The following is a 23,291-nucleotide window of genomic DNA, read 5'->3' on the forward strand; positions in this document are numbered from 1 at the left end:
AACTATTTTTGCCTGCTAACGTTTCTAACACGTTCAAAGGAACCTGGGAGATACATATAGGTAGAGAAACATGGAATTTTCCCCTCCGGAGCGCAAAGAGGCCCCCGTCAGAAGTCGATTTGATAAACGGGAGTCGGCGTTGGCGTGTCAACGGGCACAAGCCACACAAGGCAGCCGTCCCCGGACGACATTACCGGCCCATAAACTAGACGACCACCGCTACCGTTTTCAAAGCGAGGCGGCTGCGGGCGACGATGAGGATAAAAGTGACGTCGATTGCCGCCGCCGGTGCCGCCGTCGCCATAGAACCGCTGTTTGGTTCGCGTTCCTCCGCTTCCTCCAGGGCGAATCTGACGAGTGGGAGGCGACCGGAGTCGATGATGTGGCGGCGGCGATAGCGAAGCAGGTGACCCAGGAAGCGTCGTCGCGTCGCCACCCACGTCCTCGTCGCCGAATCGACTCGCCAGACTTCGTATGAGATGAAGCGCTTGTCGACGTTCGTACGACATGAGACAGACGGTCGAACTGTTGACGACGGCGTGAAGCGTCGCGAGAAAATCGCGCGGCGCCGCCGCCGAATCGTCGACGCGAAAGTGCGCGTCGAGATAGTTGGCGAGTTGGACGCGAATTTCCATAATATCCGGAAAGTCGATGAAGAATCGACTGCACATGTAGGGCTCGTAGCTTCGGCACTCGTCCGTCGGACGATAGCCGCGCGCGACGAGCGAACAATACTTCAAAAGACCGCCGCCGCGAATTTCTTCGGGTCGTTTCGTCGCGACGATTTTTCGATCGAGATGATCGAGCACCGTTTCGACGTCGTCTTCTTCGTACATCGATTCGACGTCGACCGACGGGTAGAAATCGGGCGAGAGCGGCGGCGACGAAGCGCTCGTGTAGGCGAGATACGAATCGAGATCGATTTGAAGCGAATCGACGGAGAATTGATAGGGTCGACGCATGCGACCGACGAATTTGAGTTCGACGTTTCGCCCGCGATTGTTTCGAAGCGAGATGAGCGACCAGCGATCGTAATCGCCGAATACTTTGACCATTTTATCGACGTACGCTTCTTCGAGAGTCGACGCGCCCAGACGCGCCGTCGATACGCCGACCGGCATGAAATTGACGAGACTCGAGAGAACGATTTCGCGGATGTGCTGGAAATCGACGTCGTTCGTCAGATCGACGTCGAAGAGAAAGTCGAGATCGTTGAAGTCTTTTTCGTCCGCTTCGCGAACGACGTAGCTCGCCGCGCTGCCGTGCAGGCGAATTCGGACGTTTTCGAATGCCGTCGCTTTTAGGCGTTTCTTGAGGAGCGCGAGAAGGTTGCGCGGCTCGAGTTCGAGTGTTGGAAAGTGACCGACGCCGTGGATTTCGTATTTCTCGCGAAGGAGACCGTCGAGACGGCGAACTTGCTCGCAGCTAAGCGTCTTCTTCGAATCCATCGACTTGGCCGGCATGTCTTCGCTTCTACGACGACGTTTGTGACGGAACAGTGGTCGGCTTCGGCTCCCCTGCTCTTTACCCTGTCAGCAGGGGAACAACGCAACGATTAATATACCCACCCGTATTCTGCCTGCTGATTGGTCCAAAGCCGTAACGACAGAAATTATATCGCGCCATCCCATTGGATGAAACGGGTTCGGAGGATTCGCGTGCGCGCGCACTTTCCTCGCCTTTCGCATGATGTCACAATCCCAAATACCCAGCGAAAGGAAGCGGGGAAAAGAAGAGCAGGGAAAACGCGCTTGACGAGAAAAAGCAGCAAAAGCCAACACTCACACGCGCACAAACAGAACAAAAAACAGCATATAAAGTGCTTGTACTTACCGCGCACACAAAACGGTCCGGGAGTGATCACGCCTTGACGTAAAGAACGGTTCCGCTCGAATGTTGATGCGTCGACGACGAGGTATCGTTCTTCAAGTAGCCGTTCGAATTGAATCCCGTGCACAGATAATCGCAATCGCAGAGGATCTTCAACTGCTCGACGTCTCTCGTCCACAACTGCCTATCGAATCGAGCGGGGGAATGAATATATGTGTGCATGCGGGGGGCGCGGCCTTAGCGTAATCGTACTTTCCCAATAAGAGATCATGTCCGGGCGCGTCAGTGTCCTGGAATGTGACGTACCTGACGAAGGTGAGAAGGACGGCAAGGCTAATATAGGAGTAAACGAGAAAGTCCTAGTGTCCGTACCCGGAATCACAGGTGGCCCATTTTTTAACCAAATCCTGTGCTAACGGAATCGTACTTCCAACTGGCTCAGTCGGAAAGCTCTTCGACGCGTAACTCCTACGATGTCGTAGCATTCACCGAAACGCGAAGAAAGTCCTTCTTCTTACCAGTCCTGTTCCATGGCTAGAAGGTCAGCTTCGTACTTATCAAAGTCCTGGACGAACAGAGAGAGGCGTTTCTTCCCACAGGCTATCTTTCCCATTTCGTCATACAGTACGTACCATGGTAGTGCCGTCGTGAACGGAAGTACTCAGACGGTCGATAAACAACGTCCAGCGAGATTTGTAATAGTCTGAAACTAAGCCCGACCACTAGAGCAAAAGCGATCGGTTTTCTCTCGACGACGCGCACACGCGCAGATTTGACCCACCCCGTTCTTGGAAGCATAGTCTTCGATATTGCCTCGGGGTCCCCAAAGCGTAACCTGATTGCGAGCGTTCATTTCTAGTTCGCGTTTCTCGTCGTCGGTGTCACCTATAGCAAAAAAATCGTTCTGTCATCTCTTCCGCTTTTTTTTGTTTTTTTTTACCCCAAGAGCGAGCCGTCTCTATCCACGTTCCCAGTAAATAATTCACATCTGTGGCTAAAATCTTGTCTGCGTCTTGAATCAGTTCCAACATCTGGGCGATGATTCCATCGAATTCCGTACTATGAAAAAAGATGCAAACTAGAAACGCGGCCAATCTGTATCTACAGCACCTGGAATTCATGTGGTACGTCTGATAGCGCTGATACGAAACCATAAAGATACTATGGAAGTCGGTAAAAAGATTCAATAGAGCCTGAAGAAACAGCACAAAGTCAGATTTTTCGAAGAATCAGATCATACCTGTCGAGTGACGTCGACTAGGTCATACAGGAAAGGTCCGGTCGGTTTGATGTCACTGGCGGCTTTTGCAAACAAACGCCAAACCTGCACAATGCGGCTAAACCGTGCATCAAAAGCAGGAAATTACTTAAAGAGATAACCTCGACTAGAGCTGTCGTATTTGGTCCGTAATTGGTGCCCATAGTAATTGCGGGTCTCACTTCGACTTGACTTTTTGACGTGCTCGGAATCTACATTACACTCGCACCGTCTCTTTTCCCTCCCCCGTAGCGTCAACTCACCGTGTAAAGCGTGTTCATCAATATCATCCACGCTCCTGTGAGATCATCATTGGAAACTCCATACCTCAATGGAAAAAAAAACCGTGACGATATGCATCAAACTTCCACCCACAACCCCACCTTCGACGAGTATAGTTCGAAAGCCATACACCCAGGTCAAACGGTTCACTGCAAAAACAAAGCCACAGACGGCAATTAGCACAGACATCTACGCTCCCTTTGTCACCTCACCTTCTCCAACCCATCTCGAGCATAAGTTGATAAGCGACAGGATTCTGCTCGATGGCTTCCTGAAACCGGTAGCCCCACGTCGCACAGACGAACGCGGACGACTAATAAACGCACCATCGTTATTCCTATTCCGTCCATGGTGCTTCCAGCGCGGTCGGCCAGCGGTCCAGTAGCGATTCTAAAGGAGGACGGAACTATAAACACTACGCCCTCCTTAGTTCACATAACAAACCGCACGCAAAGCGACGACCCCTGTACTTTCCCCCCATTACTTTTAGACACGCGTGCATATTCCTTACCGAGACAGGTTGCCATATAACCCACGCGTTCCGCCGAAATTGTGAAGGAAACACCTGGGGAGGGAAAAAGACCCCCCGAAGGACTGACGGTTCAAGGGTCGCCGTCGTTTCTATGAAGCGTCCTACCACACGAACGGCTTCCCATAAAAAGAGTCCGATTTCGACCAAATCGGATTCGTTTCCTAGAAGAGACGAGGTAATAATAATAAAAGATCGAGTCGTCGTACCGCGGCTAAATCTAAAATAATCATCTTGTCGTTTGGAATGGCATTCAGATAAGCCTGAAGAGGAAGAAGCCACAGTGGATCGGGTCGGAGAAGAGGAAGAGTCTATCCTACTTTCATTTCAGCTGGACCCCAGAAACCGGAACGAAACAGCCAGCCTTGCATCAGCCAAATCGCGTCGGGATCCCCAGCTTGCAATCCCTGGAAATCAATATCTCGTTTCTATAGAGGAGAAGGAGGAGGCTAGGGGGAACCTTTAGAACGGCGCCACTGGCCTCCGCCAAATACGTTGGATCGGACGAAGCCGGATTCTTCGAAGAGATCGGTGAGCACACGCACAAATATATCCTCGCAGTCACTTTGTACCATTTCGTTGAACGTGTCCACATTGTAGACGTGATCTTAAAAAAATTCAGATAAACATTGAGTTGCTTTGCTTTCACTTTACGTGTACCCGTTCCGAATTCCTGCGTTTGTACTTGGACGTACGCTTTCGCCACGGTTTGGAATTCCGGATCGATGGGGCTCAATAGGTAAACACAGCAATACGTATCGTTAAATCCTTTATAAAAAACGTTTAAAAGGTATTTCTTTACAGAGTCAATATCTCTCACTTCCCCAGTCGGGAGATCGGGTCAAATTCGCATTGGGATAAATCCTCTTCAACGCCTCAGGTACGTGACCTATTTAATCACTTTAAGTGGCACCTTTACCTATTCTAATATAACGTGCCTGAGAATCCTGCAAGAACTGACGTCATTCCAAACTCCCGTTGACGTGCGAGGATCTAGAAAATAAAAATAATTCTAGAGCAAAAATTAATAGATATCCAGACCAACCTGTTTCTGAAGATTGTACTGCTTTTCTCTCCAACTAGTGCGCAGAGGACCACCCCTTAATAATAATATACCATATACGTAGTTTTGTTACACAAAAGAAATAGCGCACTATTACCATCCACGCATATTTCCCATTCTGTTCCAGGCCAGGAAAGCAGGACCACTGAAGTATTCATCCAACTTGGAAAAAATAGAAAATCATACAGACTTGACGTTTCTTTGCCCCCACCTCTGACTCGTTGAGACCCATCTGCATGAAAACTTTAGCCCAAATGTACTGAAAATGCAAAAATCAATATGGAAAACCAATTTTTTAATTTTTCTACTTCTTGGCCGGTAAATGACAAGGGGAGATTGATTCCCTGCAGTGCCATCCTACAATCGCGCGTGATAATTCATCTGCTAATGTACGATGTGACATACCAGTCAATTTCTCTTTGCCATCGATTCCAGTCCCACCAAGCCATCGAGTAGGACACAGTGCAAACGTTCATGTAGTACCTGTCAAAGTAAAAAAATTGGCTGGATTGTCTACCAAACTATAATATCATTGATTACTTGTATTTAACCGGACTTTCCACGCGTAGTTTCTCTGTAGGCTGTGGCAGCGGACTGGGCACATTTAACTGCCAAGAAAACCCAAATATAAGAAACGAAAGCAAACTACATATAGGGAGGAGCCCCAGCTCACTCCCTCGAATTGAGTGTACGTCCTACGCCTCACCTGATCTCCAGTGCCGTTGTTTCCCCACGATACTTCGCAATAGCAGTAGTATTTGAGATACCAATAGAGTCCCGACGCCATGGCGACGCCGCTGTTTCCGCGAAGCGTTATTTGGCCGTCTGCGAGAAAAATGACCTTGCGCGCTGCGTTTCATGACTGCATGCAACTTGAAAGCACTTTGAGGACCGGATTCGATCTCGAAAACGTCTCGCCCGCCCGATGTCGGCGCTATCGGCTCCAAGTGGAATTTCTCCACGTATTCTTCGCCAATAAGACGCCCGATGAGACCTTGGACTGCTTTCTGCTGATCGGCAATAGGTGCCGGATCGGCGACAATCGAAACGGCACAGAAAAGGAGAGAGACAAGAACGAAAGACGTCGAAGCCATTATTCGATATTGCCCGGATAACAAAGGAGGGCGGGAAAAAGAAAAAAAAAAGAAAAACCGTTAATAAAGTCATCACGATGACGTTCTTTCAAGCGCATCGATAGCGCTTTGAAGAGCATCAAACCGCTTCAAGTCATACAGGCTTTCCAATAGTTTACCGATCGTTGCCTCCTTGCGAGTGCTCCACTGCGTTAGTACAATCCGCGTGGGACTGCCTCCGCGACTTGCTTCCGTGTCTACTTTCTGCACGTCGCCTACAGTAAATCCCAACTTCCCGGCCAACGAACGCCAATCCGCCGCCACGGGCAAGGGCATGTCCATTCGCTCAACAACTGCTTCAAGCACGCTGTATTTTGCTGCATCTAGCGATGTGGAATTCTTAAACCACTGACGGTAATTCTCGGCGTCATCTTCAACGGAATTTTCCTCATTAGTACTGACACAGCAGTTCGCCGCTGCTTTATCTTCTTGACCGAACCACAATTTCAACCGGGTGCTCCTTTCCATTCTTCCGTCGCAAGAGCGACAATGCAAGGCTTCGTCGTCGTCGTCATCGTCGTCGGGAATGCAGACGTAGTGAACGCATTTTGCTTCGTCGCAATTTCCGTGACGGGCGCACGAAGGCTTTCGTTGGCGTTTCGCTTGACACTTGACGCCGCGTCGATAGAAGAGCCTCGGCAAGCCAGGCTGCGACGACAAATCGCTCAACGTTGATTCGATGAACTCGCGCGCTTCAACGCACGGGTCCGCGCCGGGCGCTCGATCTTCGCGGTAGTGTTGCACGACGATTTTAACGGTGCTTTCGACGAGAAAAACAAACAGGCTCAGCTCCGAGTTCAACTTGAATTTGCACGAATACCGATAAACGGTCGATTGGCCGGGAAAGCGAAAACTGCACCGACTGATCAACCGAAAGAAAGCGCCTTCGGGAAGAAAAGAAAAAATGTAGAAAAGCGGCTCGGTGTCCGTGAGACGAGGAGTGTAAAAGACTTGGCCGTTCTCTGGTTTGGGACGAAGCATAGCTGGAATGAGATAGCAGCGTTTCTGGGTGCCTTTCTGAAGTAGAGACGCGAGCAGATCGTCGTCTTTGTAACGGCGACGAGAGCGAGAGCCGTCATCGCCTTTCCGACGCGTCACCTCCGCTTCTTTCCTCCGCACATCGGGAGAAACGAACGTGCCGTCGTCGTCGCTAGGATCGACGCACGGACAAATTAAATCGAAGCGGAGAAGAATTTCGACGAGGGTTTTGTAGTGACGCTCTAGAAAATCCTTCGTGCAGACGCCGTTTTTCTGCAGCATGTGCCTAAGCAGACGCTCGTGAAGATAGCCGTTCTTGAAGTGACGCCACTTGTCGCGCAGTTTACCGGCGTCGTCGCCCAGCTTCGGCAACGCAGTGATAATCTGCTTCACCACGTCGACGAGCCACTGACGATTCAGTATTACAAGATCGGCGAGCGATTCGACGTCGGTGAAATTGACGAGAACGCCTTGCCGATGCAAAAACGACATCATCGTGCGAAACTCGGACTCAGTCGACGACACGTCGCAATAATTAATCGCATCGCGACGCGCTTCGTCCAAGGACATGTACACTTTGCCGTCGGCGACGGACAAGCGAACGTATTCCTCGAACTTGAGCCACGCGACGGGGATCAGCGTTCCAACGTGGGGCAAACCTCGAGCTACTTTCTCGATGTGCGCTCGCAAGCGATCCGCTTGGGGATCGCCGCCCTTGTCGCTACCGGAGCGCGTGTTATCGATCGCGAAACCGGTTCCCGTGATGTGTTTTTCGAATGATTTGCCTGCCAGCGCTTCGTATGCGTGTTCCATCCGATGGCGAGCCTCATCGTCTCTTTCTTTCTCCGGCACGGGTAATTTGTCTTTTCGCGTGCCGACGAGAACGATGGGAGGCGACGAGTACATTTCGCCGTCGTCGTCGTCGTCGTCGACGGCTAGAGAACGAATAGAATTTCCCCAGAATTCAATGTAGTCGATTCGCCGATCGGACGACTCTTTGCTTTCGATTACTTCGTCCGGCGACGTGCCGTACCGAAAGTGCTCGAACGCCGGATCCCGTAAATCCTCGTCGAGTCGAAAGACGAGCAAATAGATTGCTTGCGGCGAAAGAAAGAGCAAGTGAGAACTATAAAAGATCTTCTGCCCGCCGAAATCCGTCAGAGTGACAGTTACGTGATCGCTCTCCGTTTTCGCTTTCATTCCGTTGATGAAGTCGGCTAACTTACGAGCGACGTCGGGCGGCAGCGTGCGATCGAGCTGCCGATCGACAACAGACGCCTCCACGTCTTTTCCTTTATCGTCGTCGGCAAACGAAACCTTTTTCGATAGCGACGGAGATGACGTTTTCGAAGTCGAAAGAGAAGACGAAGAAGAAGAATTGCTAGAACGTCTTTTCGCCCCAGACAACGATTTCCTACTTCCAATAGACGACGTACGACTGCTCACGCCACTGTCCATATTCTCATCGACGTCTTTATTAAACATAGTCTCATGAATAATTTTCGCCAATTGGGTCGACGAGTCGTAGCGATCCTCGACGCCGTCGACTTTCCGCCAATTGGCGACGCTGCTGCGATCGATAGCGAATTCTTCTCCGTCGCATTCGAGTCCGACCGTGCTCAGCTTGTCGTCGATAAAAGCGCGATCGAGCAGCGAATCCTTCAACGACGTCTTTCCGGCACCAAACTGGCCAACGAGCATCACTTGGACGCGATATTCGCGAACGCATCCGTTCTCGAGAGCCCGTCGATAGGCACGAATCGCTTCGGGCCCTTGCGCTCGAATAGCAGATGGAATGCCTGCAGATTTAATAGTATAGGCATTGTTGGCCGTCTCTTAACGTTTGTACCTATGCTTCCAGCCAGGTCAATTCGGCCATCGTCTGTCACGTAGACAAAAACGGTTTCTAGTTTGTCTTGCCCGCTTTGCTGTCGTTCCGTGACGCATTGGAGGTACTTCAGTAGGATTTGGTCCTCGCTTCGATTGATGACGCATCGACTTTGTCCAATTGAAACGAAATTCTTGCTCACGTGATGAACGACTTCTGCTGTCCACGTGAGAAGAACCCCGTCGTCGTCCTTGAATTTTTTCTGTTGGAGTTCCAGCAGTCGTCGATGGGCAAGTTGAAGCAAATCGTCGTTCGACGTCACTGGGATACTTCCGGACTTGACGTCGGCGACGAGAATTTTTCGATTTTGCTCAATTAGGTCGAGATTGATTTTTTGATCCATTTTTTTCACATCGTCCGTCGTCAATGGAATGGCGCCGTGATATAAGAGAGTTAAGCTATTCGTTGCGGTTGCCACGTCGAAAACGCTTCGCCCACGCTGAAGGAAGGACCCCACCCTGAATATATTTTCTGTTTCGCCCCTCCGCAAAATATCTTACTTTGTCTCGAGCCAAGTGCGATGCTCCGTACTTGAGCAAATGCTTGACGCAATCTCTCGACGCTCGATCCCCACGTTCGGCGCACATCATTAGCGAAGTGCGCCCAATCTGAACACGGAACGCGCGCGCACTTCACGTGAGCTGCGCGTGGACGCGTGGATCAACTGACGTACCTGGCACATTACATCCGGATCGGCGTTTTGACGGAGTAAAAATTCCACGACCGAAGATCGGCTGTGTCTCGCCGCTTCGTGAAGAGGCGTAAACTTTCCCTAAAAAATGAGCGTCAGCGAGTCGCACACGCGGATAACGATGGTTGATGCCTTACGAAAAAGGTGGGATGATCAATGGGGACTTTCATAAGTGTCAAGAGGAATTCGACGAAAGACGTACGCCCGAACCGTGACGCAAAATGAACGGACGCATCTCCGCACTAAAAGTAACGATTGAAGAAGGAGAAAAAGCGCGCTCGCGAACGCAAACCTCATTTCGAAGCAGGACGTCGACACGAGACGAAAATAGAAAACGTTTCGCCGACTCTAAGTGACCGTTTTCGGCAGTCAGTAGAAAAGCGGAGTGAATCTGGCGAATAGAACGGTCGGCGTCGTAGAAAATGGGTATATACGTCCCTACCAAACGATCCGAATAGCGCCCGGCGTACTCGGGTCTCAGGAGTAGGTCGAGACAGCGGATTTCGCCGCAGGCTGCCGCCCAGTGTAGGGGCAAGAGTCCGTTCTGCGTAAAAATTGAACGCTAGTACCTACGTAGTTCATCGACTCTTCTATTTTTCTTGCTGACCCCGTCTTCGTTGAGACAGAGTTGGGAATTCGAGTCGAGTTCGCGTTCAAGCGCGTCGACGTTTCCTTCGGCGGCGAGCTTGTGAATGTTCAATACCGATTCGTCCTGCGCGAAATGCGATGAAAAAATACGCCCATGCACGCGAAAACATTCTTCTTCTTGCCTTGCACGATTGCGCGACGAATTGCTTCCACAGTGGGTCGCCTTCTGGGCTCGTGTTGGGCTGTAGTCTTCTTTTCACGAGTTCGATCAGCTCTTTGGACGGGCTGAGACGATCGAGCGACATTTCGCTGAAGCGTAGTAGCTCTTTCGCCGCGCGATGTGATACTGGCTCTTGCAAAGCGACCTAACGCTATTAGAGCTACACTTTCCGTACTTCATTCCTTAGGGTCGGTCTTGTGATTGCTGGTGGTTGCAACATCGTGACTTTACGTCACTCGCCGGGCGCACGTTAGGCTAGGTACGCAAAATGACTTCGTGCTGTTTGTGTCCAAATGCTTCGAAGTACAAGTGCCCCAGTTGCGAACGATCGACTTGTAGGTAAAGCCAAACAGTTTCGAAATATAATGTCCATCTCACTTGGCTCGCTTCAGCCTTCGCTGCGTCAAAAACCACAAGGAGACATTCTCGTGCGAGGGCAAACGCGATCCCACGAAATTTATAGCACTGAAAGCGTTCACCGACGCCGATCTAATAAACGGTAGATTCAGATTCAGTTACCCCGTCATCTCTCACCGTGATTCCAGACTATCGTTTTCTGGAAGAAGTCAATCGATTGGCTGATAAATCGTCGCGAGAAAATCGCTCTTTTGTGGCTCGCCGACCGTTTCGAGCACGAAAATCATGGTGGACTCCAAGAGAAGACGCCTTGGAAAAGTTCGCGCGAACGAGAGGAATCAAATTTCGACGATTGCCGAAGGGATTCAGCAAACGATCGGAAAACACGTCCTTTTATTCAACGAGGTAAACACACGACGTCACGATTGATGACGTAGCAAAATTCTGAGTAGAACAAAGTCAATTCATTGGAGAATACGATGGCATTTTCCCCGTGCAGAAGCAGACTACGTAGATGACAAGTAATAATTTAGAATAAGAGTAATAGTTTATATACCTTTTCTTCAGAGTACATGAAAATACACTGCTAAATAAAGCCCTGGAGAAGTACATCAACGTGGAAAAGGGTGATCCTATTCTCACGCACAGGCAAGCACGATATTCTTACCAGCTAATATAATTGATGAATTTAGACTTAAAATGTATTGGAAGTCCGAAGTGAGTTTGCTTCTGCGCAACGAATATTCACCGGCGAATCAAATTCGGTATTTCAAACTGGATCTCACGCAATCCTTAGGAGAAAATCTACGCAACAAAACATTGGTCGAATATCCGACCCTGATTGTAGCACTTCCCAGTGAACTGTCCCAATACAAACTAGAGACCAATTCAAAGGAAGAGACAGAAGAAGAAGAAGAAGAAGAATCAAGCGAGTCAGAATCAGAAACAGAATCTGAAGATAGCGAAGAAGATACCTGTATAATAAACTCATGAGAATAAATTTTTATTGAGTTTGAGATTGGGCTTTTTGCTCGTCCCTAATGTCCTCTACTTTCATTTGAAGCTCATTGGCAGACGTCTCGTTGTTCGACGCGCTCCACCGCCATCTCCACCACGCCACTTTCGCTCGATCGACGACAGCCTGAAACGAATCCAACGCCGGCCGAACGTCCATGTGCGTGAACGTCTTGCGTCGATCGTTCGCCTCGTTGACGTTATAATAATCGATGATGTAACGAACCTCGCGACCGCAACGATCGACGACCCAGTCGTGACGATCAAAGGGAAGCTCGTAGCTAAAGTAGACACAAAATGAAATTTATATAATCATTTTATGACTATTTATTTATTAATTTATTTATTTACCCCATTAGACTACGTATCCTTGCACGTGGCGAATAATCTTTCGCTCTGCCACGAAAACTCTTCAATTTCGGCGTTTTGCATTTACTGCATCAATACGTCATAAATAGTGCCCCTCTTCCCCCTCCCCCTCCCCCTTACTCCGCATGCATTGCTTCCCATTTGAGAACCTCCTGCCACGCCCATTCATTATTGGTATTGTGAATGGTAATGATGTTCTCCATGTCCTCGCTGCTGACGTCTTCGCTCTCCCATTTCCAACCCTTTCGTATCATCGCGTTATAGAACATCTGCTCGGATGGGTAGACCCAGCGTTCTCCGTCCGTTTCGTCGCCCGCTTTCGGTATCGACGATCGTTGTCTTTCGATCGATAGCGGAATCGGTTGATTCGGCACCGGTTCGTTGCACATGGGAGGCATCTGAAATATATGACGTAACATACGCTTCGCATTTCCGTTTTTCTCTTTGTAACGTACCATGTTTCTCGGGTCTACGTCTCCTCTCGTTAGCACTGGGCATCCTGATTCTTTTTTGTTCGTCGCCGGACAGCGATTTTCGAGCGGAGGAGGCGAATTGTGATCGATCGGGCATTTGCTCGTCGCCGAAGGAGTTGCCTCCACTTTGTCTTTAGTCTTTAGTTCGCCGACGGGCGAAGAATGATCTTGGGAAGAATAGAGAGAGCCCATGGACCGAGATAAACCCTTTCTGAATTCCCGGATAAAAAGGTCCCACGTGCTGCTCTTTTGAATGGACATTTTTTACTCTCTGACGTAGACTTGTCGCACTTCGCAAGTGTTCAAATGTGGCAATGATCGGTGGTCTCGCGAATTTTGCTTCAGAAAGGCGGTCTGCAATATTTGCAGCGTGTCGCCGTGGCCAACTAGCAAAATAGATTTTTTGTTCCACTTTCTTTCCAATTCGGTCACCAAGTCGATTCCTCTTCGCAGCACGCTCTCCACGCTTTCCACACCACGCATAGAATGACCACTATTTTTTTCGTCCTCTTTCCAAACGATCTCATAATTCGCATTCGTTCCCATATCAAATTCTCCAAAAAATCGCTCCCTCAATTTTTTGGACGCAGTGACTGTGACACCAATCGATTTTTTCGCCTCCAAGTCTTTTCTGATCAAGACAGCCGTCTCGAAAGCTCTCTTGAAATCTGACGTCACGATGACGACATCGGCTAGATTTGCAACAAGTCGCTTGACGTCTGCAGCAGCTCTCAATGCCTGCTCTTTTCCTTCTGCCGTCAAACCGTAATCGATGACGCCGACGTCCGGATTGCTGACAATAATTCCTAGCTTATTAGCTACGCTTTGTCCGTGACGCACAAGAATGTAGCTGTTGTGCAGACTTTCGGGTAGCAGTTCCATAGATCCCGGATGTGACATATAAACCTTTTTTTAGAAAACGCAATTCTTTGCAACTCTTCAAGTTCGCTTATTGGCAACAACAGCAAAAAATATAATTCACTAATCTTTCCTCATTGAGGCGGTGATGCTCGTCTTGAGAGAATTGGCAATAGCGACAGTGCAGTTCCTCTTCAAAAAAGGAAAGAAGAACTCGAGACGACCTGACGCTGGCAATAACGTCAGAAAATCTCGCACTTGCAGATGACCCGCCAAATATTCAAGACACGCTGCGCAAACAGATACACGTGCGTACGTCGACCCCATCGCCCCCCGGTACCACTTACATTTGTAGGAATAGACAAAATCACGGCTGTCCTTCTCTCCGCACAGTCTAAGGAGATTGCCAAGTACGTGCTGCCACTACAGACAAATGCGTCTATCTACACGACTTCCTTAGCTACCTACTAGCTACTAACCTGATCTTTATCCAAGTGAATGAAAAGACAGTAGGATAGAAGAACCTTTGGATAATTTCTAATGATAAGATCAACGGCCTAGGAGAAAAACCAGATGCAAGGATCTAATGCATCGAAGCCGATACGCGTTTACAGGTAATTTGAATCCAGTGAGAGGCAAGCAGAGAAGACGCAGCGAAACGTCCAATGATTGCCAGTTCGACTGCCGGCTAATTTCACTCAAAACTATCCGAGCCAACGATTCAGAGGAGAGCGGAGAACACAGCAAAGCCTTCTCAGAAAAGACAAATAAAGAAATAAAACATCGAGCCGGGGACGAGGCACCTGAAGGTTGACCAGCTCCTGATATTTATCAGAAATTTTGGCTTTCAGTGCCGGCGATTCCCTCTTTCTCCCGGCGTGCAAATCGAGCAGATCGGCCACCGCCTGAGCAGATCGAGGACGATAGTGCTTCTCTTTCGACGGCGCCTTTCCCACGTGATGAACGCGAGGAACAAAATCAGCCGTCGACGCGCCGCTGCCTGAGAAAAACCCCAGAGCTCAAAAGGAAAGACGACTACTGTACCTATATTTAGTACCTGCTAGTGGGCCCAGATCGTCGAGCCAAGTGGGACGTTCACCAAAGCACGATGAAGCAGATGGAACCTGTTGTGTAACATTTTAGAAAAATAATAAAATTTAAGTCCTTTGTTCTCTTGCTTTTTTAAATTCAAGAGACGTCAGCTTTGGAGAAGAAGAGGAGGAGACGACGAGTTCCAAGTGGTAATGCAGCCATTGCACGTAAATTCGAGCAAGTGCTTCCTATTTGTCCAAAACTTAATAATTTTCGATTAACCCACTACGTCATTCTTACCATTGCCACAGGAAGGTGCTCTTCTTTCTCGCTACCTATGGAAACATTGCGTAGACTCTCATTAGCCTTTTTAGCGTTATTGCTTACTGCAAAGAACGGCTTCCAAAAAGTTTCTCGCATACTTTTTATCGTGAAGTTCGTCCTCGCTTGACACCTTTGTTAAAAAATAAATATGATCAAAATACCATCCCCCCCTTCACACACCCACCCCAAGTAGTTTCAGACAATCCTTCAGTGACACAACATTCTCGTCGACAAAATAAACCATTACAGACATAAACACGTCGGTCTCGTGTTTACACAAAAGCTGAGCAGGACACTATTACCAAATAATCGGAATTTTATAATTAACTGCGTGCCTGTCCCAGAGGAGTCAATTGTTTGTCGCTAAAGTCAATCAAATAATGGGGTTTTAGAACGCAGACGCAGTAAAGGTCCAGCTAAAACGAATATTTGCAAGTACACGTAAATAGCGTTATGTGTGCGCTATACCAGTACGAGAGACTTGAGCACTTTCTGCGCCAAGTCTACCTCGCATTGTCGCAAATGAAGAACAGCCAAAGTGACGCTATTCAAAGCGATTTCACTAGAAACCAATACAAGACCAGCATTGTATTTCTTAGTTCTAATTTTATGCTCTCACCTTCTGCTCACCGGATGATCCCCTCGAAAGGAGTCATATAAAAGTTGAACAGCTCTTTCTGCAATGCATGGCACATTGCTACGTGATATTTCTATGACGATGTGACAATTACCGGTAGAGTAAGTCTTCAAACGAGAGTCCATAATCACATCCGACAGCCTGCTGTAATCACCCTCTGCTACAATCTCCAGAATAGTGTCAGCCATTTTCTACAGTAAAAAATTAAAAAATTCGACGTATGCGTATATATGTATAAGTTCTTCCCGCACTTCATCTAGATTCGGAAATGGAGACTGAGAGAATAGAGGCTCCATAAGATAACAAGAAAGCCCCTCTCCGTAACCAATCATCTTCTCTGGCACCTGACCACGCAATGAGACGAACTCACTCGCAAAGCAAACGCGTACCTGATCATTTTTCTCAATATCTTGAAGCCGCTTGATGGCTCTCTGCACAACGTCCTGCAAACACAATCCAGCCAAGTTGTAGTACATCTTCGCGTGCTCCGGACACGCGCTTCCCGGGCTAAAATCGACGACGACGACGGAAACTATTCAAATAACTGTTAAACTATTAATTTTTCGTACATGCAGCACATGTCGCCCAAAGCGATCACTGATTCCTTTAACTTTTCCAGCAAGTCCTCCTCCTCCTCCTTCGTGAGAAGAAGGCGAAGAGACGGAGGACGCCATCGCTGTTTCTGACGTTCCTTTTGCTTGCTCAGCTCTCCGTCCCGCTTTCTCTCCTCGTATTCGATAACGTTCCTTTGCACGTGAGATTCGTTTAGCTACATTGAACCATATTTTTCGATATTAATTATTTAATTAATCGAATATTCACCTCCATTCTCAAAAGGATGTTCGCCTCGCAGAGTAGCTGATGACGAACGGAAAGATTACCCGATACTTCGGGCAAAGATAAACTCATTTCAGACTAAAAACAATAGGCAATTGAATAATTTATTATTTTTCTAAGGCGTTCACCATTTCTGTGTAGACGCTCGATACTGTAGCACTTTTCAATATATAAACACCCCATTCCGTGCAGTCGGCACTTCTGGGACGTTGTAGCAATTTGGATATGCTTCGACTGCAAACGCAATTATTTTCGACGCCACTCTTCCCATCGCATTTCCTACCTCCACAAGTCGGGCCGAGATTTCTCCGCTTCCGGAGCCTTTGACACCAACACGACGCAATCACCGGCATTCGCCACTTTGCACAGCCCAATAAAAGGATGCATCCCAATAAGGCAAATCGAAACGTCAGCAGGCGGACAAATCTAACAGAGGCGCGTGGACCCAAGACCTCCCCAAAACAGCAACTCTCTCACCTGATAAAATAGCTCATCGAGAACCATGCTAGGTGACACGTCCCTCGCAATTTCTCGTTGAGTTTGCACGGCTTTGGCGAAGGATCTCAACGTGTACGACTCGAGTCCGGATAGAGTGGCGACTTGGACGAAGTGAGAGCCGACGGAAGCGGCGACGGCGTGATGCGTGTAAGGATAAACGGATATCAGGTCCGTTTCCCCCTTTACGTCGTACATGAAGCCTTGACGAGGTCCCGAGACGAAGCAGGAAAGACCGACGAGTTCGACGCGAGAAGAGTCGTCGGGGAGAAGAGGAAATTGAAGCGGATGAAATTGAGACGACATCGAAACACCTATAAGGTATAAGGATAATTAATTGATTATTAATTAATAAAGGTTACCATTGCTTTTGGAAACTCTATATGTTGGGACGAATTGGAGGGAGTGTAGCGATCCTCCCGTGTCTTTTGCCGCGTATTTCTCGTAGAGTATCACCGTGCTTGTGCACTCAATCGGCTCGCGACCTTTAACGCGTTCTAGAATAGATTCTCGACTATCCTCGCTTGCGTAAAGCGCGACGTAATCGTCGACGACGTTTTTCACCAGATCGACGGTTATCGAATAATTGGCGATGCGATCGACGGGTCCAAAAACTCGACGCGGACCGGAAACCGTTTCGTTTTGAGACGAAGATTTCCGCTGTTTTGCCAAATCAATTTGCGGCAAGGCGAGAGTCGGCGACGACGACAGAGGAGCCAATGAATGATTGCGAGCAGTTGCGGAAGAAAAATCACAAATAATCAATTCTTCCCCATCGGAATTTTCGCGAAAAAGACGCTGATCTTGAGCGGCTCTCGAGTCGTCTCGTTGACATAAATTCAACTTGATGACGGTGATTTCGTCCTTGCTAACGCTGGCGACAAACTGATGGCAAAGCGCCACTTTTCGACACGACGACGACGAACTCCCCAGACGAATATCGGCGTAGGGCTCGAATTCGAACGCGTTTCCGGCCCCGCCCACGCCGCGTAGAACGAAAACGTGAACGACGGCTTTTCCGGCGACGGCGACGTTTCCCGTGCGCGGACAGCAACTGACGCTCGTCGCCGATTCGGTGACGCGCAATTCGACGACTTCGACCTGATTGCGCGAGCGCGACGTCGTCACGTGGCCCTGTTTCAACGTTCCGGCCAATCGAATTCGAGCCGGTTGAGCGGGCGAAGCGACGTCCCAGTGGAAATAGACGCGCGCCGTCTTGACGCCGCCTTTTCGGCTCGTCTGCTTTTCGACGGTGACGAGGCAGTCGGCTTTTGCGTTGTAGGCGAGCTGGAGAACGGTGGCGATCGTTTGGAAGCTCGAACGCGCTTCTTTGGGATCGCGGAGCGTTCGCACTTCGACGATGCGCTTTGCCGTCGCGAGAAAGAGCCAGAGGTCGGAGCAGGCGACTGCGACGGGCTCGCTATCGCTCGAGAAGACCTCCTGGCCGCAGAACTGATTCAAACGAAGAACTTTCACCATCGCTGCGCAAACAGAGATGAGCACTGCGCGTGCACGTGACTTATTAATTAATTTATTCTCTCCAAAAGCTTGCTTTTACTTTTTGTTCTTCTTCCCTTTGCCTTTCGTTTTCTTCGACGAAGATTTTTCTACCAAAACGGCGTGATTGGTGGCCTTTATGTGCTGAAATAGCTTATTTCGCGACGGGAAAGTTTCTCTGCAAATTTGACACTCAAGCTCAGAATCTTCTTTGGAATCGACAGTTCTTTTCGTCGTCTCTTTACCCGTCTTTTTTTTCTTTTCCTTCTTAACGGCTATTTCCTCTTCTGCTTCCTGTTCAACACTATGATCAATTTCATCTTCTTGTTCTTGTTCTTCTTCCTTTTGCTGTTTTTCTTTCCGAGCTTTTCTTCTCTGCTTTTTCGACAGTTTCTCGGCCCCTTCACCGCCCACAGCACCTCTTTCGCCCACATCAACAAAACCAAACTCCTCATCTTCAGCCACAAGCTCAGCTTTCAACAAAGCCACCCTATCCTTATGCTTCCTCGATTGGGCATGATTCACCAACGCGTTTTCCGACCTAAACAACTTATCACAAGCGACGCAATACAAATCATCAACCGCTCCATCCCCGTCATCAGTCAAATCCTCATCCCCTGGACTCTCCTCCTCCCCCTCCTCATCTCCCTCATCGAATTCCTCATCCAACCATCGTTCCATCGCTTCCATTTCCGTATCAAGACGCGAAGCAGAGGCGGCAACCCAATCTTGCTCCTTATATCCTTCCAATTCCTTTCTTCGTTCTCTCTTCTGTCTCAAACGCTCCTCTTCAAAGCGCTTCGCAATTTCTTCCTGTCTCGCTTTCAACACCTGCTGTCGTTCTTTCACGCGCGGATCTCTCTTTCTCACGTACGAAACCAATTTTCGTATCACCTCGTTGCGCTCCTTTTTCGCCGCGTCGCGAACTTTCTTATTCTCTTTCTCCATTTGACGCGCCGCCCATCGACTCGGCGCCTGTCTGACGTCATATTTCTCCAGCCAAACAAACGATTTCTTAGTGAAATAACTTTGCCAATACGCGTAGAAGGCGTGGACCGTCTCTTCGTAGGAACTCGTAGAATCACCAAATACGGGAATCTGAAACGTAAAGCTTATTAAAAAATTCAAATCTCAAAATTTCAATTCTTACTTTCTCTTCGCCTTCCGAATGCACAGGACCGTCGAAAGGAGAATCCTCCTCGACGATCGTATTAAATACTCGTCGAAATACGGCGAAAAATCCCTTCTCGTCGTCGCCGTAACCCGAATAGGCCGACGAACTGAAGAACTGCATGAGATTGAGCGAATCGTCGACGTAGTCGTCGACGCCGCCGCGGAGAATCGCTTCCCGATGCCGATCGTACCAGGCGCGCTCCTGAGGATCGCTCAGAACGTCGTACGCCTGTTGGATTTCGGTGAATAAGCGCGTCGCTTCGTCGTTTCGATCTAAATTCTTGTCTGGATGCCATTTTAGCGCGAGTTTGCGGTACGATCGTTTGATTTCGTCGTCCGACGCGTCTCTTCCGACGCCGAGGACCTCGTAATGGCACTTCATCTAGCCGAAAATCGTCAAAAAGTATACAAGCTAAAGCACGCTAAATGACACGTGTATATGTGCATGTGAAAAAAATTTGTGAGTCCTACGTTTTGATTTTCTTTGCAGGAGGCTCCGTTTCTGCAGGCGTTTTCTTTTTCTTTGTTCCATTAAGTTTCGGATCGTACTTCTGTCTTTCCAAACTGAGAAAATCGAGAACATTAGCAGCCAGCAATTTATCCTAAAACAAAATTCTCAAATGCCCCCGTCATAAATCATTTTCCGTACCTTGAGCTCTTCGTCAAAATCTTCCATACTTTCAATCAACTTGCCCGGATGATGCTCCCCAAGCGGAAACGGATAATCAGATCCCAAGACAACGTTATCCTTTCCGATGACGTCGACAAGTAATTTCAAAGCCTTTTCGTCGTGAACCAACGAATCGGTGTACAAACGACCCAGATATTTCCTTTAAAAATTCATCATATAATAATATTACTTGTACTGTAATATCAATTACCTTGGATTGACTTTGTTTTCGACTGCACACAGGTCTGGTCTCACGTTAAATCCGTGTTCGATTCTTCCAATCGTATACGGAAACGCACCACCTCAAAAAAACCATGAGCATAGATTCAAATTAATTAATTAATTAAATATTTACCTCCATGTGCAAAGCAGACTTTCAATTTTGGAAATCGTTCGAGAACCCCTCCAAAAATCATGGAACAAATAGCCGTTGCAGTTTCACCAGGCATACCTAAAGAAACCCTATTATATTTCAATTATTTAAAAGATGTCTTACCAACAAGCCAAGGCAGCCAATACTTCTTCATTCTTCCTCCAAGATCCATGTCCCAAGGGTGAACGAAAACGGATGCGTTTAACGCTTCACATTCCTATTATCATTATTATTTAATTAGATATGTGATCGAGTGTTTTCTTACAGCAAATATAGGCTGGAGTTCGGGTGCATCCAAATTCCAATCATTCACGTGAGATCCAATTTGAATTCCGGGAAACCCCAATTCCTGCATTAAAAATTAAAATCATATAATACATTATTAATCAGTTTTTCTGACTTTGACACAACGACGCAATTCCTGAACAGCAAGCTGAGGCGCTTGCATGGGAAGCGTTGCCAGGGCAACAAATCGAGTGGGATACTTAGCTACAGTCCGAGCCAAATCATTATTCAATATCTGACATAAGTCAAGAGTATCCTTTGGCTCAGCCTAGTAGAGTTTTAAAAAATAAACTATCTACATTTGACTGCGCATGTGTACCCAGTAGCTAAACATAACAGGAACTGTTGATAACGCTTGAACAGTAACACCTGTCGACAAAAGATAAATACTGTAGTGATATTTATCGATGGGCGTGGCTCTCTAACAATGACTGCGCTTTGCATTCGATTTTCGTACCCGTTTCGTTCATTTCGGCGATTCGCGCTTCGGGTGACCAGCAGTTGTCTTCGACGACGCGAAAAAGTTGGCCGTCTTTCATCATTTTCGATTTTCCCTGCGAGAAAACTCGATCCAATCGACGCGCGACGTGATTTCGATCGTCGAATGGTACCTTGCAGTGATGATGAAGCTGTATCCATCCGCCGTAGCCGTAGCGCTGTGCGAGAACGCGAGATAATGATAACTTCCCGCCAACGATTAACGAGTTCTCGACTCACTTCCTTCAGATCTGGCCACGACTCGGGCAGTATATGATTGTGAATGTCGATTTTCAGACGACTCATTCTCGTAACCAGAGAAAACTGGACGCAAACAACGTTCGAGTCCGGGAGCTCTCAACCGCAAGAAGATCCCGCATGTTTCTAAGAGAGAACTACGGTAGCAATTCCCCCTATCATAGCAGTCAAAAAATAAACGGATCGTCCTCGCGATGTCGCGAAAAATGGAATAAAAGAGAGAGCGAACAAGCAGACGGACCCAATCACGTGCCATTTGGGATACGGAAGACGTCGCTTGCAAATGACGTCATCATCTTCAAATTCGTGCCAACTTTCCTTTGAATAAAATCTCTTCAAAAGCCTAAACAACAATAATATAGGAATAAAAACACTTAATTAAAATTCATACTTGTCCTTCTTAATAAATTGTTGATGTATCCACTGAATTTGAGCTTCTTTGTCCTAAAAATCAGGTCAAAAATAACCTCATATAGCATCGCTCCACATATGGCAAGACCGTAGGTATTTCATTCATTGGAATTCTCTGCAGATGAATATGAACTTCTCTGCATTTCCAATTCATCAAGTCTAGAGCTCCCCAGTACAAAAACTCATCAATAGTATAAATAATGTTTCCCTAACCTGGCATGCTTGGAGGTAAACCTCTCTCTTGATTCTCATCCGATTGGCCAGTGTAAGCAACGGTGACGTCATAGACTGCATCAGCGTAGTCGTAAAGAGCATCGAAGCACGCTTCCATTGCCTTGGTCTTGGGTATCAAAACATTGTCCAATGGAACAAGATCTTTTTAAAGTTAAAAAAGTGAAGAGGAGAATTATGGGTGTTTGACTTGGATTACTGTGATCCGCTGCATATTTTTGACTCTTTGCTATCATGTCTTTCCGTTCAATATTAAAGCGAGTTCCTTCAGGAAAAACCACTATCCACATCTAAGAGAAATCTCTTTAAAATATTAAATATTTTCTATCTGTTCTTATACAGGCGTTTGATTGGCAGAAAATCTCAGTAGACTCCTTAGAATAATAACACTGTCAGTTGGCTCTTAATTAATACTATTAGTTCTACCTTTTCATAGTATCTTCATCTTCAGACGCTTTTCGTTTGATATATATACAGCCATGCTTTCAAGTAGCAAAATGTACGTGATAAATGCAACCAACTGATAGTTCTTCACCTGTTTAAAATACCATCCATAGAGCGGAATTCGTTTCAACGAACTTTTTAATATGTATCGAATGTTGCCGACCATTCCTTGGCGAATTGCCAAGGAGTCGACCAGAAGCCAATCGACTGGATACAAATTCAAAATCAAAATGTGAAATTTTATTGGCGTTTACCCGTGCACTGATGATTTGCCATATAAATGACGTTTTCTTTATGTTCTGGCATTGGGTCTCCGTGGAAAACAAACTAAAACTCATTTTATAGTGTTTTAGAACTTTCATCTTGTTTTTTCTTCTAACCTCGACGCCAGAGTAAGCTTCGAAGAAGAAAATGACCATTGATTGGTAGAGACCGTACATGATTTCGTCGCCTCGTTCATAAACGCGTCGAGGAAAGGGAAGCGATATCGCTCTCCACAGCAGATGAGCGAGAAAGTATTGAGGAGAACAGCCGACTAGTGCAGCGGCCGTCGGAACCCATCCCAAGCGAGAAATCAAGTGAGAAAGGAGAAGAAGCATAACTGGCATACGGGAGG

At 47.6% G+C, this 23,291-nt stretch overlaps 9 protein-coding genes and 1 long non-coding RNA gene across 12 annotated transcripts; 2 read left to right on the forward strand and 8 right to left on the reverse strand.

Moving 5' to 3' along the window:
- Positions 1-107: 107 nt before the first annotated feature.
- LOC136193012 (terminal nucleotidyltransferase 5C-like) lies at positions 108-1,463 on the reverse strand. The gene has a single exon (XM_065981800.1). It carries the CDS (start codon positions 1,461-1,463, stop codon positions 108-110), a length of 1,356 nt encoding a protein of 451 aa, XP_065837872.1.
- On the reverse strand, positions 1,389-6,056 carry LOC136192837 (alpha-N-acetylglucosaminidase-like). Of its 2 annotated transcripts, XM_065981572.1 has the most exons (32): positions 5,846-6,056; positions 5,669-5,787; positions 5,503-5,570; positions 5,368-5,445; positions 5,271-5,319; positions 5,174-5,221; positions 5,060-5,124; positions 4,945-4,999; positions 4,838-4,892; positions 4,720-4,788; positions 4,560-4,667; positions 4,472-4,506; positions 4,360-4,416; positions 4,220-4,306; positions 4,109-4,162; positions 4,008-4,063; positions 3,882-3,935; positions 3,697-3,760; positions 3,583-3,641; positions 3,472-3,519; positions 3,352-3,415; positions 3,211-3,300; positions 3,071-3,154; positions 2,941-3,023; positions 2,771-2,889; positions 2,612-2,715; positions 2,463-2,552; positions 2,349-2,395; positions 2,203-2,298; positions 2,083-2,136; positions 1,834-2,014; positions 1,389-1,529 (listed from the first exon to the last, which is right to left on the reverse strand). In XM_065981572.1, exons 1-31 carry the CDS (start codon positions 6,054-6,056, stop codon positions 1,861-1,863), a joined length of 2,424 nt encoding a protein of 807 aa, XP_065837644.1. In that variant the 3' UTR covers positions 1,389-1,529; positions 1,834-1,860. The 2 variants fall into 2 exon arrangements, with proteins under 2 accessions (XP_065837644.1, XP_065837645.1); XM_065981573.1 differs by lacking the exon at positions 1,389-1,529 and having other exon boundaries at positions 1,671-2,014.
- Positions 2,211-4,993, forward strand: LOC136192843 (uncharacterized). Its single transcript, XR_010671249.1, has 4 exons — positions 2,211-4,077; positions 4,157-4,430; positions 4,500-4,638; positions 4,704-4,993. It is a non-coding gene; the product is annotated as an uncharacterized lncRNA (long non-coding RNA).
- Positions 6,047-10,661, reverse strand: LOC136192835 (uncharacterized). Its single transcript, XM_065981570.1, has 9 exons — positions 10,423-10,661; positions 10,260-10,364; positions 10,095-10,196; positions 9,945-10,043; positions 9,790-9,894; positions 9,635-9,733; positions 9,462-9,569; positions 8,923-9,400; positions 6,047-8,872 (listed from the first exon to the last, which is right to left on the reverse strand). Exons 1-9 carry the CDS (start codon positions 10,543-10,545, stop codon positions 6,129-6,131), a joined length of 3,963 nt encoding a protein of 1,320 aa, XP_065837642.1. The 5' UTR covers positions 10,546-10,661; the 3' UTR covers positions 6,047-6,128.
- Positions 9,656-11,892, forward strand: LOC136192841 (box C/D snoRNA protein 1-like). Its single transcript, XM_065981578.1, has 6 exons — positions 9,656-10,799; positions 10,853-10,959; positions 11,006-11,222; positions 11,270-11,338; positions 11,385-11,465; positions 11,510-11,892. Exons 1-6 carry the CDS (start codon positions 10,729-10,731, stop codon positions 11,808-11,810), a joined length of 846 nt encoding a protein of 281 aa, XP_065837650.1. The 5' UTR covers positions 9,656-10,728; the 3' UTR covers positions 11,811-11,892.
- Positions 11,800-13,059, reverse strand: LOC136192840 (holocytochrome c-type synthase-like). The gene is made up of 4 exons (XM_065981576.1): positions 12,656-13,059; positions 12,321-12,598; positions 12,183-12,266; positions 11,800-12,112 (listed from the first exon to the last, which is right to left on the reverse strand). Exons 1-4 carry the CDS (start codon positions 12,932-12,934, stop codon positions 11,821-11,823), a joined length of 933 nt encoding a protein of 310 aa, XP_065837648.1. The 5' UTR covers positions 12,935-13,059; the 3' UTR covers positions 11,800-11,820.
- LOC136192842 (glucosyl-3-phosphoglycerate phosphatase-like) lies at positions 12,916-13,573 on the reverse strand. Its single transcript, XM_065981579.1, has one exon. It carries the CDS (start codon positions 13,571-13,573, stop codon positions 12,938-12,940), a length of 636 nt encoding a protein of 211 aa, XP_065837651.1. The 3' UTR covers positions 12,916-12,937.
- Positions 13,566-18,335, reverse strand: LOC136192836 (BLOC-2 complex member HPS3-like). The gene is made up of 22 exons (XM_065981571.1): positions 17,219-18,335; positions 16,839-17,170; positions 16,645-16,787; positions 16,490-16,595; positions 16,347-16,439; positions 16,094-16,293; positions 15,914-16,031; positions 15,776-15,868; positions 15,619-15,715; positions 15,507-15,564; positions 15,356-15,449; positions 15,223-15,303; positions 15,072-15,170; positions 14,951-15,017; positions 14,864-14,898; positions 14,710-14,811; positions 14,589-14,655; positions 14,335-14,531; positions 14,144-14,281; positions 14,011-14,088; positions 13,879-13,954; positions 13,566-13,821 (listed from the first exon to the last, which is right to left on the reverse strand). The coding sequence occupies exons 1-22, from the start codon at positions 18,333-18,335 to the stop codon at positions 13,655-13,657; spliced, it is 3,558 nt and encodes a 1,185-aa protein (XP_065837643.1). The 3' UTR covers positions 13,566-13,654.
- Positions 18,336-18,371: 36 nt separating this feature from the next.
- Positions 18,372-21,719, reverse strand: LOC136192620 (2-amino-3-carboxymuconate-6-semialdehyde decarboxylase-like). 2 transcript variants are annotated; one of them, XM_065981273.1, is made up of 12 exons: positions 21,572-21,719; positions 21,466-21,510; positions 21,312-21,408; positions 21,174-21,223; positions 20,970-21,122; positions 20,835-20,918; positions 20,693-20,786; positions 20,552-20,647; positions 20,408-20,498; positions 20,176-20,356; positions 19,998-20,128; positions 19,910-19,948 (listed from the first exon to the last, which is right to left on the reverse strand). In XM_065981273.1, the coding sequence occupies exons 1-12, from the start codon at positions 21,635-21,637 to the stop codon at positions 19,939-19,941; spliced, it is 1,098 nt and encodes a 365-aa protein (XP_065837345.1). In that variant the 5' UTR covers positions 21,638-21,719; the 3' UTR covers positions 19,910-19,938. The 2 variants fall into 2 exon arrangements, with proteins under 2 accessions (XP_065837344.1, XP_065837345.1); XM_065981272.1 differs by lacking the exons at positions 20,176-20,356; positions 20,408-20,498; positions 20,552-20,647; ... (5 more) ...; positions 21,466-21,510; positions 21,572-21,719 and adding an exon at positions 18,372-19,451 and having other exon boundaries at positions 19,504-19,948.
- Positions 21,713-23,284, reverse strand: LOC136192621 (1-acyl-sn-glycerol-3-phosphate acyltransferase epsilon-like). Its single transcript, XM_065981275.1, has 10 exons — positions 23,056-23,284; positions 22,930-23,002; positions 22,767-22,882; positions 22,658-22,713; positions 22,572-22,605; positions 22,431-22,521; positions 22,214-22,375; positions 22,089-22,159; positions 21,981-22,033; positions 21,713-21,932 (listed from the first exon to the last, which is right to left on the reverse strand). Exons 1-10 carry the CDS (start codon positions 23,281-23,283, stop codon positions 21,716-21,718), a joined length of 1,101 nt encoding a protein of 366 aa, XP_065837347.1. The 5' UTR covers position 23,284; the 3' UTR covers positions 21,713-21,715.
- Between the last annotated feature and the right edge of the window lie 7 nt (positions 23,285-23,291).

The sequence above is a fragment of the Oscarella lobularis genome, chromosome 11, assembly GCF_947507565.1.
Source record: "Oscarella lobularis chromosome 11, ooOscLobu1.1, whole genome shotgun sequence".
NCBI classification, from domain to species: domain Eukaryota; kingdom Metazoa; phylum Porifera; class Homoscleromorpha; order Homosclerophorida; family Oscarellidae; genus Oscarella; species Oscarella lobularis.

What these genes read in the sequence shown, in the direction of transcription:
- LOC136193012 (XM_065981800.1), bottom strand. Translation starts at nt 1,463, where the DNA reads ATGCCGGCCAAGTCGATGGATTCGAAGAAGACGCTTAGCTGCGAGCAA.
- LOC136192837 (XM_065981572.1), bottom strand. Translation starts at nt 6,056, where the DNA reads ATGGCTTCGACGTCTTTCGTTCTTGTCTCTCTCCTTTTCTGTGCCGTT. An exon ending in AGTACAATCTTCAGAAACAG is followed by an intron (nt 4,893 to 4,944) that starts GTTGGTCTGGAT and finishes TTTATTTTCTAG; the next exon opens with ATCCTCGCACGTCAACGGGA. An exon ending in TAGTCGACGTCACTCGACAG is followed by an intron (nt 3,024 to 3,070) that starts GTATGATCTGAT and finishes CTGTTTCTTCAG; the next exon opens with GCTCTATTGAATCTTTTTAC.
- LOC136192835 (XM_065981570.1), bottom strand. Translation starts at nt 10,545, where the DNA reads ATGTCGCTCGATCGTCTCAGCCCGTCCAAAGAGCTGATCGAACTCGTG. An exon ending in TCGTCGCGCAATCGTGCAAG is followed by an intron (nt 10,365 to 10,422) that starts GCAAGAAGAAGA and finishes CATTTCGCGCAG; the next exon opens with GACGAATCGGTATTGAACAT. An exon ending in ATCCGGATGTAATGTGCCAG is followed by an intron (nt 9,570 to 9,634) that starts GTACGTCAGTTG and finishes TTCCGTGTTCAG; the next exon opens with ATTGGGCGCACTTCGCTAAT.
- LOC136192841 (XM_065981578.1), top strand. Translation starts at nt 10,729, where the DNA reads ATGACTTCGTGCTGTTTGTGTCCAAATGCTTCGAAGTACAAGTGCCCC. An exon ending in ACGTCCTTTTATTCAACGAG is followed by an intron (nt 11,223 to 11,269) that starts GTAAACACACGA and finishes AATTCTGAGTAG; the next exon opens with AACAAAGTCAATTCATTGGA. An exon ending in GATCCTATTCTCACGCACAG is followed by an intron (nt 11,466 to 11,509) that starts GCAAGCACGATA and finishes TGATGAATTTAG; the next exon opens with ACTTAAAATGTATTGGAAGT.
- LOC136192840 (XM_065981576.1), bottom strand. Translation starts at nt 12,934, where the DNA reads ATGTCCATTCAAAAGAGCAGCACGTGGGACCTTTTTATCCGGGAATTC. An exon ending in ACGTAGACCCGAGAAACATG is followed by an intron (nt 12,599 to 12,655) that starts GTACGTTACAAA and finishes CATATATTTCAG; the next exon opens with ATGCCTCCCATGTGCAACGA. An exon ending in AGGATACGTAGTCTAATGGG is followed by an intron (nt 12,113 to 12,182) that starts GTAAATAAATAA and finishes TGTCTACTTTAG; the next exon opens with CTACGAGCTTCCCTTTGATC.
- LOC136192842 (XM_065981579.1), bottom strand. Translation starts at nt 13,573, where the DNA reads ATGTCACATCCGGGATCTATGGAACTGCTACCCGAAAGTCTGCACAAC.
- LOC136192836 (XM_065981571.1), bottom strand. Translation starts at nt 18,335, where the DNA reads ATGGTGAAAGTTCTTCGTTTGAATCAGTTCTGCGGCCAGGAGGTCTTC. An exon ending in TAGAGTTTCCAAAAGCAATG is followed by an intron (nt 17,171 to 17,218) that starts GTAACCTTTATT and finishes TATACCTTATAG; the next exon opens with GTGTTTCGATGTCGTCTCAA. An exon ending in TTTGAAGACTTACTCTACCG is followed by an intron (nt 15,565 to 15,618) that starts GTAATTGTCACA and finishes CATGCATTGCAG; the next exon opens with AAAGAGCTGTTCAACTTTTA.
- LOC136192620 (XM_065981272.1), bottom strand. Translation starts at nt 19,908, where the DNA reads ATGAAGTGCCATTACGAGGTCCTCGGCGTCGGAAGAGACGCGTCGGAC. An exon ending in ATTCGGAAGGCGAAGAGAAA is followed by an intron (nt 19,452 to 19,503) that starts GTAAGAATTGAA and finishes TTTACGTTTCAG; the next exon opens with ATTCCCGTATTTGGTGATTC.
- LOC136192621 (XM_065981275.1), bottom strand. Translation starts at nt 23,283, where the DNA reads ATGCCAGTTATGCTTCTTCTCCTTTCTCACTTGATTTCTCGCTTGGGA. An exon ending in TTTCTGCCAATCAAACGCCT is followed by an intron (nt 22,522 to 22,571) that starts GTATAAGAACAG and finishes GATTTCTCTTAG; the next exon opens with ATGTGGATAGTGGTTTTTCC. An exon ending in CAATTTATTAAGAAGGACAA is followed by an intron (nt 21,933 to 21,980) that starts GTATGAATTTTA and finishes ATTGTTGTTTAG; the next exon opens with GCTTTTGAAGAGATTTTATT.